Source organism: Phragmites australis, chromosome 3, assembly GCF_958298935.1.
Source record: "Phragmites australis chromosome 3, lpPhrAust1.1, whole genome shotgun sequence".
NCBI lineage: Eukaryota > Viridiplantae > Streptophyta > Magnoliopsida > Poales > Poaceae > Phragmites > Phragmites australis.
In genome coordinates, this window is record NC_084923.1 from 1,282,306 (window position 1) to 1,291,369 (window position 9,064).

Consider the following 9,064-nt stretch of genomic DNA (forward strand, 5'->3'; position numbering starts at 1 on the left):
TCCAAGTATGAAGAACAACTCAATTCTAAAGATGTTAAAGTGCCCCAATACCTTCCAGGACCATCAGAGTTTGTCAAGCATCAATTTAGGCTTTCTACATACAGAAGATCGTGTTTCAGTGAGTGCGCGCTGGGTCCAGCATATTCGAATCGGGAGGAGAAATGAAGTAATTTACCTACCAATCCAAAGGGGTTGTATCTTATCCCCGAACAACAATCATTCTTCTGAAATAGCCAATCTTATCGCAACTTTTCTATATCACAAACAATTGTCACACTGTCCTTTTTTGTTCTGAAGTTTACAGAGGCAAACCTGTATTTGTGGAACAGGCTGCATTACTAACATTTGGGATTGTAACAGCGGGGGGTTATTTTTTTTTACAAACTATATTTGCCAGACTTACGTACAGATTTCTTCACAAGAAAACTACGCAATCTAAAAATGGTACGTGGTATCACATTTGCCTTTTTGTAATCATCTTGAAGGAACTGTTAGCAGTTGACCATGGAGATCCCTGATCTAATGGATAGGATGGTACTGTGTGATATCACGCTTTGGCGGTAGCTTCCTTAAGATGAACAGCACCAAAGCTGATGGTACAATCTCAACTAGCTACAGAAGACAACCGCGAACAACAGCAGAAAAGAATATCAGCAAATGCTATCAATTGATCATGCCATCAAACAAACGAAAGCGAAATCTAAAGCTGCAAAGTAATACCACCTAGAATGAAATATGAATGGAAAAAATTGCAGATAGTAACAGTTTGCGTGAGTGGAAAACATACCAAGTAGTAAAAGAAGTTCAGGATTGGATGGTTCAGAACATCGAGATCAGCTTCTTTATCTAATGCACTAAAGCACATCTGCAAGATAGATACCCAAAGTTAGTCTGTAACTGAATTATTTCAGAACCTAAGTTGGTATCGCATAGGATTTACCATTACACATCTGATCAAGAAGCAAGCAAAGCATATGGTAGTCACATAGCCAACCTGTGTTAAAGGGGATAATGTTATAAATACAAGTTATCTAAAAAAAAATCTGCAGTGCAAGAAAACTGACAGCAAAGCACCTCATTCAACTTTTTCCGCCGCCCTTTTGACTCAACAGGGAAACGCTGCAACATCAGAAATAGCCTACAAAGATAGCCACACTATTATAAGTAACTCCTCTGTTATCAACAGGATCAGCACAAGATAACAGAAAACTGCAGGCTCATGCTTACTTGCATGGTCTCATTTTACATAAGCACATTGACACATTTAGTGTATGTGAAATATCTATAACTTTGCAAGCACCCTCGCATGGCAGAAATCAAGGGGCAAAAGTGTACAGAAAATCTCTTGCCTCTTATACTAGTGGCACATGCTGAGTTTCTTATTTTCTGTACTAGAATTGCAACCATAATGCTGAAGACCAATAGATAAAAGCTTCTAGGTTTAACGATAGCAAACAACACAGTTATAATTTAATGTAGAAGCATGATACATCAAGAACTAAATTATTACCTCCCTCCATAGAGAAGAAAACCAAAAGCAGCGAATAAGGATGTAGCTGGAAAAAGCTCCATGTTAGTAGCAGGGATGATCAAGTACAAAAAAACACGTTTCTACATTGCAATATATCTTGCTTTACATAACTTAATGTGCAGTTTATGTCTCTTTCATCTCCATTGGTGAATACGAGGAACTAGGGTAACAAATGCAGTTTCTGGAATTTGCTAATCAGGTATTGTTTTTGCAAAACTAAGGGCATGTTTGGTTCGCTGCCACAGGTTGCCACACCTTAGGCAAGTAGGGTTGACTCATTGTGGCTAGTGTTTGGTTTGCTGCCAGACATTTGGCGTGCCAAATTTTCTGCTCATTGGGGCATGCCTGTCATTGACTCGATTTCTTGCCAACTTTTGCCACAATTGTGGCGGACGATTTGTTTGCCATAAAAACTGTGGCGCGCCGCACTTGTGGCAACAAAGTGTGGTAATCTCTGGACACCAACCAAACACACCCTAAAAAATTGCTTTTCATAACTACAGCATCCAAATTATATACTTCATGTCGCCCAAAAACCATAATAGTTCATCAGATTTCATGTTGCATGGTGCTCATTACTCCTACAGTGCAAAACATAGTGCTGCAGCCTGCAAGGGAAGGCAAAGGAAACAAGGACGTTACCTGCAAAGAACATCTTTGACAAAATGACAACAGCTCGAACTGGTTTCCACCACATGAACAGCCACAGTACTATCTGAAAATTGTACAGGTCAAGTAAGTTTTAAAGTTACAAAAAAAGTCATCTCATAAAAATTTCCTTGATTTTCAAGTGCCTATTGAGAAATACTCTAGAAACAAGCAATGAATTGAATACGGCGTAGTATTTATAAGGTTACCAGGACATTCATGCATCAGATGCAGCGTGTGTAATGATCAGACGAGTTAGGGGAGTCCTCAGTCCTCACACTCAACTTGTTATCACTATCATTTGAACGATGAAGTTAAAACTATAGCATTTGCTTATTTCACTGTTTCATATTTTTGTGATATCTTACTGTATAATAGTTCAACTAATTGTAGACAACGGCCCAAACTGAACAAAATACATGCACCAGAAGTTCCTTGACTATGAACAATCAAGCATCTGTCTGCCAAATTAATGTTCTCTATTCTGCAGTAGCATCCTGTCGTCCACAAGTAGTTCATGTAATCACTTTACATCATCAACGGATTGATTACAGTCACACTAATCCTTTCATATGCAAGTTTATTAAAAACATAAAAAGTTGCTCGAAGCCCGTCACTGAGAAATCTAAATCCGCAACTCACCTGAATGGTGTAGGCCACTCCATTGACCGTATAGAAAGTTGGTCGGAGCCCATCGGTTGACATTGCACGTGCCTAGCAAACATCACCACGAACCGATGAGAACAGCAACACTCACAGAACAATACTAAAAAAAACTACAAGCAAAACCTAACCTGATAGTAAATCTCAGCCCAGAAGAGCACCAACAGAGCATAGGTGGTGAAGAATGCGAGGCCAGGCAAATCAATAAGCACATGTTGAAATATCTACAAGGCCATATTGTTCCACGTTACTCCAGAAGTTCCTACTTTCTAACCAACAAATCGCCACACTCTACAAACCTCGGGGTGTAGAAGTTGCACATTTCGCCGCAGCACAAACATGGTTGACCTCACTGCAAACACAAACGCATGCTCAACAGAAATCACAAACCAAATGACTAACGCGTATCGGATAAGCAGTGGGTAGCCACTACGATAAGCATACCGCCATTAACAATGAAGTTTAGGAAATGGAACACCTTCTGCGTTGTCCACCCATACTCAGGTACCCTACATTCGATTCTGATCAGTTGGACCTGCCAAAATTCACATCAGAGGGCCAGATGAAATTGATAACCGGCATCTCCGTTCCTATCACACTTGAAACATCCGTAACACTTCGTAGTTCCCTCACAATTCGCTAGAATCATTAACGAATTCGAATTCAGATCATTTGAAACAGAAGTACCCAACTCAAGCACACAAGCCCTAATCCTCTCTTCTTTTTTTTGCCAAAAAAAAAACTAATCCTCGCATTAGTTCGTGGTTCTAAATCAGCTCGGGTCCCCCCAATTGAGTGAACAAGCTAAGGAAGTAAGCAGGAGGGTAAAATCGTGCGGGGCTTACTAGGGCTACGAGGGCAACGACGCCGTATAGCGCGGCGAGGGCGTGGAAGGTGCGGTCTTGCCACAGAGGCGAGTCGTTCACGTCGTGCCACCAGTCCGGGACGCCGTCTAGCGACGGCGCCGCCGCCGGAGACGAGGCCGCCATGCCACCGCTCCCCCCACCTCCTCGCAGCCGGACCAAGCGGCGAAATCAAATCTAATAGGTTAAACGCGGAATGCGAGGCAAACGGAAGCGTGCGAGCGATTGGAAGGCCGGAGCCGGAAGCAATCGAAATCTATCGAGGCAAATGGGCTGGGATTGAGGAGGACCTGGGAGGATGCGTGTGGTGGGTGTCGGCCGTTGCAAGAGGTGAAAGGAGCCCTGCCGTGCGGTGCGGTGAGGAGACACGCCCGGTGTTTTTAATCTACTCGTGGACCCGGTTTATGGGCTTTGGAGTGTTGGTTGCCGTCCATCTAAGGATCTGCGGACCGGGGGAGGCTGGTTTACGAGCAGGGTGTAGGAACAATAGACCAAAGACCATTGGCCCGGCTTTTATAGAAAGCTGTTGTTTTTTCATGACATGGCAAATTTTGAACGTGTTTTGACTTCTTTTGCGTAATCAGAGCAAGTTTGAACTCGAATCAAATAAGCAATTCCTGCTTATTATACTTTCGAACTTATTAGTTGCATTAAAGGATCTGTTTAGTTGATTTTCTTTTGGAGATGAACTCTGTTCATGCATTTGAGTTCACTGTTCACACATACATATATATGACTGTAGCTATCAACACAGAAACTTGATTCATGTTCTGCGTTACAGTATTGAGGCACAGGGAGCGGCAATCTTGATCGGACAACCCAATCGTACGAGGAGCACTTCCCTAGAGGCTAGAGGATTCTAGACTACTGTTGCTGGCGGCTGCGCTGTGACGCAGTTGGTGCAATTATCAGACTTCAAGAACACTGAAATGCCGCTCCCCAGTTTCCAGGCTTTTCACAGTAGCTACGACTCTGCACTATGCACCAACCATCTTCCATTGCAGGCAATCGACATTACTTAATATTTCACCGGCGTAGTGGTAGCCACAATCGCCAAACGGCCAAACCAGCTGCCTAGCAGTAAGATCATCTTTTACAGAAATTTTAAAAATCTATTCTTACAACATCCTTTATCACTATTACAGCATACTTATTTTTTTTATCTCCAACAAATATTATATTTTTTACCTTCTATTACTCTTCTTCTCCTCAGACCCACACGCATACACTGTGAACAGTGTTGCGGGAGCCGTTTTCTGGCTACAAATTTACCATGTCCCTTATCCCTCCCGCTCTACTGTAGCACTCAAAAATACTATTTGCAACCTCCGTTAGAGATGATTTGGTGGCTGAGATCTAACTCTATTTCACTGTAGCACTCGAAAAAGACAAAAATACCGTCTCTATTGAAAATGATCTAAGTAGCTAGTCCTGCCTCTCACTATCAGCTCTCAAATATCGATGATGCTATTTTTAAAATAGCTGAAAATAGCATTCATTTCAGTAACATGCAGAGCTATAGTATCTCTATCTAATACATCACAACTCGCAAGTCTTTTTCAAACTCGTTTGCACTTCGGCCTCCCACCCACTAATAATTGTCTCTAGCAACTTTAGTATCGTCGAATCCACGTTGATCACTTCCGCCGCACTAGTATCTCCGTTTTATAGCTTTTCGCCCCGACACTAACCCATCCAGCAGTCCTCCACTCCTGCCTCTTCCGCAACCTTCCTCCCCTGTAAACCCTTTTAAGTCCAGCGACAAAGTAACCTCCTAACCCTACAGGCGGCAACTCCTCTAAACTCGAGGAAGCGTGAAAAAAAATATACAGTTAGTAAAAGCGGCACGCCTTTCGTTGTAGCATGGCTATGGCTAGCGAGATGCCTTGGCGTCCCATTGGCTGGTCTGAACAATCGAGGAACAAGAAGGGGCACGCATGGCTCTTGGGGCATGGAGTGGATAGAGAGACAGATACCTCTTGTTTCGTGTAACCCGTAAAGGGCACTGCTACTCATTCCATATTGCGACTTTAGCATCCATGGATCGTTACATGCATGCATGCATGAGCACACTTGTTGACTCGACCTGCTACTATTACAGCGCTGCCTGGGCCGGACGGAGCACTAGAGAAAACACACAAATACACAATGATGATCACACTGGTCTCCAGCCAGCTCGTCGCCCGTGCATGGTGGTCTACATACACGCGCACGCTAGAACATCGATCGATTCCTGAGGCCATGCATGCCATTGCCATGCCATCTCGATCGATCAGCTGATTGGATTACACTACATGATGGAGCAGGCGTTGACGTCGTCGTCGTTGAACATGTTGCTGACGTGGTCGGCGCCGCGGTGGGGCTCCGGGAGGTGGCCGTGCTTGTCGCCGTTGTAGCCGTGGCGGTAGTAGTTGTAGGTGCGGCGGTAGGACTCCTCGTCGTGGAAGTAGTCCTTGGCCGACGTGAAGTGCAGCGGCAGGCCCGGGTTGGGCCAGAACTCCGCCTTCTTCCCCGCGCGGCGCACCTCCTTCAGCACCCGGTGCTGGTCCACATACCCCGTCACCGTCACCTTCTCCATCTCCACGTCCACCTCCACCGAGTCCACGCCCCGCAGCTTGGTCAGCGCGTGCTTCACCACCCGCTCGCACCCCGAGCAGCACATCCGAACCTTCAGCTCCACCGTCTGATCGAGCATATATGCACATAGTTCATCAGTACATTTCTTGAGAAAAGAGAAACAAAAAACAAATGGCGGAAGGGCTCACAAATCAGTACATTTCTGGAACAAGTAACAGCACACGGGTGTTAATGATACGATTAATGAACAGTATCTACGCGGAATCTGCGAGAGGTGCCTAAACAGTATCTAGGATCAGTTAACAGTACTTACGATTAATGAATAGGACCCTAACTAGACGAACGATGTTCAGATCGAGAACTAGTCGAATCGAAGAAAGTTGAACTACAGTAAAAAAAATACTACTCGGTAGATATATGAAAAGTTTGGTGATTGAATAGAAAAGATATATTTGAAAAATAGTTTACTTGTTTCGATACCGGCGCATGCAGCAGACAAGGAACAAAGCCTTTTCTAATCCTAGGTAAGTTCCTTTCTTTTCTCTCCCTTTTTCGTGTTCTTTGTGGACGCATGCAAGAGGTTGGTGATGTTTTTAACAGCAACGTTCGCATGCACGCCTAAGGATTACTGAAACAACCTCGTTATGCGATTGTGAGCACACATGCAGATTACTATTCCTACCGTATGTAACTATGTAAGTTGATCAACGGCAGGAAACTGCAAAAATAATAGTGTCGGACAGAGAGTAAATCCGAACACCGTCTAGTCGCAATCGCGTAACCGAGTTGCTGTACTTGCATATACCCTGCCGTATTTTGTTCACATGCATGTCCTACGTGAGAACAGAGCAAGCAAGCAAGCAGAGAACGAGCTGAAGAGACAGAGCTGATGGACTTCAGGACATGTACCTGCAACGACAGTGGCCTGCTCCGGCCCATCCTGCGTCCAGCGAGGCCCCCCTCGTGGTAGTAAAAGGTGTTGGTGCTCGTGGGGTGGCTGCTGTAGTAGTACGCGCCGGCGCGGTGGCCGTGGCGGTGGCCGCCAGTGGGGTAGAAGCAGGAGTACAGGAAGGACGACAGAGCAGAGGACACCGACATGGCCTAATCACGGGGGAGGCAGCAACTTATACAAGCTTCTCACGCGGACGAAGAGTGCGCCACAAGCTCCGGCAAGCTGCTAGCTTCCCTCTCGGCAGGTTCACCGCAACCTTAGCCAAGGAGGTTAACTAAGCTGGTGGTCGCTCGAGATGTCCCGGCCGCGGCGTGCACGCCTCTCTCCTAGTTTGCTGCCGCTTCTACTGCCGCGACAAGGGAAAGAAAATGCCTGGCTTGCTTGCTCGCTCAGGTAAGAGACTCGAGTTCCTCTTGCCTCTGCCACTGCCTCTGCTTTTATTCTCTACCTGCCGCTGCCGCAGCCTACCCGGTGCAGAAGTTATAAGCTTTTGGGAGTAGGGAATGCCGGAATGGTATCTTGGAGGAGAGGGTGCGCTTGCCTTTGCCCCTCGTATTAATGCTTGAATTGTGGGAGGCTGGAAGGGAAGGGGCCCCAGTGAGAGGAGAGGGGTGCTTAATCACGAAATGCTACTGGTTGAGCTAGAAAAGAGAGATTAATTACGAGTGATGTTTGGTTGCAGGCAGATGAGCTGCGCAATGATGTCCATGTCGAGCTTTTGTTGGTGCATCATGACAGACATGAATGCAAGCAAGAGTGAATAATCTATGGCGAGTGTCATCTTTTATTTTGCAGTGAGCCAGTGCCCTGCTGCAATTCAAACGTTCGGCAGAAGAACCATTGTCAGAATGAAGCATGATATGTGTCCAGGATTCTTTTTTGCTTTCGAATTCACGCTCCATTTCGACTTCTGATCACTCAGTGCCACTGCCTGTGCAAAGTGTTGGCGACAGCGGAATATTTAAGTGCAGGTTTTATCTAGTGTTTACTGACTGATTTTTTCAAAAAAATATTCTTGCTTACTGATCGAATTCCTAGCTGAATATTGGCGCAGAAGGCAGGAAAAGTGTCTGAAGGGGAATATATGTCAGGTCAAGTTGGGGGAAAGCACGAAAAGTTTATGAAATATTCTGAAAAATCTTCTTCTCTTGTTGCTCGCCTGCTTGGAACGAGTTCCAAAGCTTATGCTTTCCTCGATGATATTATGCCTCGTTCTTATTCTGTCCAAGCTTTTGTACACACAGCATGCACCACTGTTGCATCTTGCATGTGCTCTTGTGCTCTTAACCTAGTCTGTAGCTTTCAGAGGAATTGCATGCAATTCGATCTTGTCTGTTGGTTTCTGAATTTTGCAGTTGTGCTTATTCCAGCTTTGGAACCTATAACAGTATTGATACAACAATAATTCCAGCTTTGCTAAGGGTATCTAGCTACCTAGATAGTCTTTTGTCGCATAATCGAGGTGACAAGACGCTGCTAGGTTAGTTCTGTGTGCCCAAATTAGCATGAGATGGATCACAAACCATGCCTCGGTGTCCAAATTACTGTTAAATCATCTACCTACACAGGGTGAGCTAGTGCTTAGATTATACCAGGAAATGCGCTCCACGTAATCGTAAGGGCAAGTTGACATGCGGCGCCGAGAATTCATGGGGCAAATATGTGCATGCTTTCTGATAGATGAGCACCCGTCCACTAATAGCCGAAGCTATATCTGAAGCCCCATATCAGGTGAACAATGGTCAAACTGTTAGAGAACAGTGTCTGCCTTAATGATAAAAATATATATGATTATAATATGCCCAGTTGCCATTTCTCTCGGCTAGGGAC

At 45.0% G+C, this 9,064-nt stretch overlaps 2 protein-coding genes across 2 annotated transcripts; both read right to left on the reverse strand.

Moving 5' to 3' along the window:
- Nucleotides 1-219: 219 nt before the first annotated feature.
- Nucleotides 220-4,039, reverse strand: LOC133911438 (tobamovirus multiplication protein 3-like). Its single transcript, XM_062353677.1, has 11 exons — nt 3,688-4,039; nt 3,287-3,377; nt 3,142-3,194; nt 2,974-3,066; nt 2,822-2,893; nt 2,174-2,246; nt 1,511-1,556; nt 1,075-1,138; nt 941-994; nt 788-865; nt 220-612 (listed from the first exon to the last, which is right to left on the reverse strand). Exons 1-11 carry the CDS (start codon nt 3,829-3,831, stop codon nt 520-522), a joined length of 861 nt encoding a protein of 286 aa, XP_062209661.1. The 5' UTR covers nt 3,832-4,039; the 3' UTR covers nt 220-519.
- Nucleotides 4,040-5,664: 1,625 nt separating this feature from the next.
- On the reverse strand, nt 5,665-7,765 carry LOC133911439 (heavy metal-associated isoprenylated plant protein 30-like). Its single transcript, XM_062353678.1, has 2 exons — nt 7,192-7,765; nt 5,665-6,388 (listed from the first exon to the last, which is right to left on the reverse strand). The coding sequence occupies exons 1-2, from the start codon at nt 7,378-7,380 to the stop codon at nt 5,996-5,998; spliced, it is 582 nt and encodes a 193-aa protein (XP_062209662.1). The 5' UTR covers nt 7,381-7,765; the 3' UTR covers nt 5,665-5,995.
- Between the last annotated feature and the right edge of the window lie 1,299 nt (nt 7,766-9,064).

What these genes read in the sequence shown, in the direction of transcription:
- LOC133911438 (XM_062353677.1), bottom strand. Translation starts at nt 3,831, where the DNA reads ATGGCGGCCTCGTCTCCGGCGGCGGCGCCGTCGCTAGACGGCGTCCCG. An exon ending in TCGTTGCCCTCGTAGCCCTA is followed by an intron (nt 3,378 to 3,687) that starts GTAAGCCCCGCA and finishes GAATTTTGGCAG; the next exon opens with GTCCAACTGATCAGAATCGA. An exon ending in GGGCTGAGATTTACTATCAG is followed by an intron (nt 2,894 to 2,973) that starts GTTAGGTTTTGC and finishes GATGTTTGCTAG; the next exon opens with GCACGTGCAATGTCAACCGA.
- LOC133911439 (XM_062353678.1), bottom strand. Translation starts at nt 7,380, where the DNA reads ATGTCGGTGTCCTCTGCTCTGTCGTCCTTCCTGTACTCCTGCTTCTAC. An exon ending in GCAGGCCACTGTCGTTGCAG is followed by an intron (nt 6,389 to 7,191) that starts GTACATGTCCTG and finishes ATGCTCGATCAG; the next exon opens with ACGGTGGAGCTGAAGGTTCG.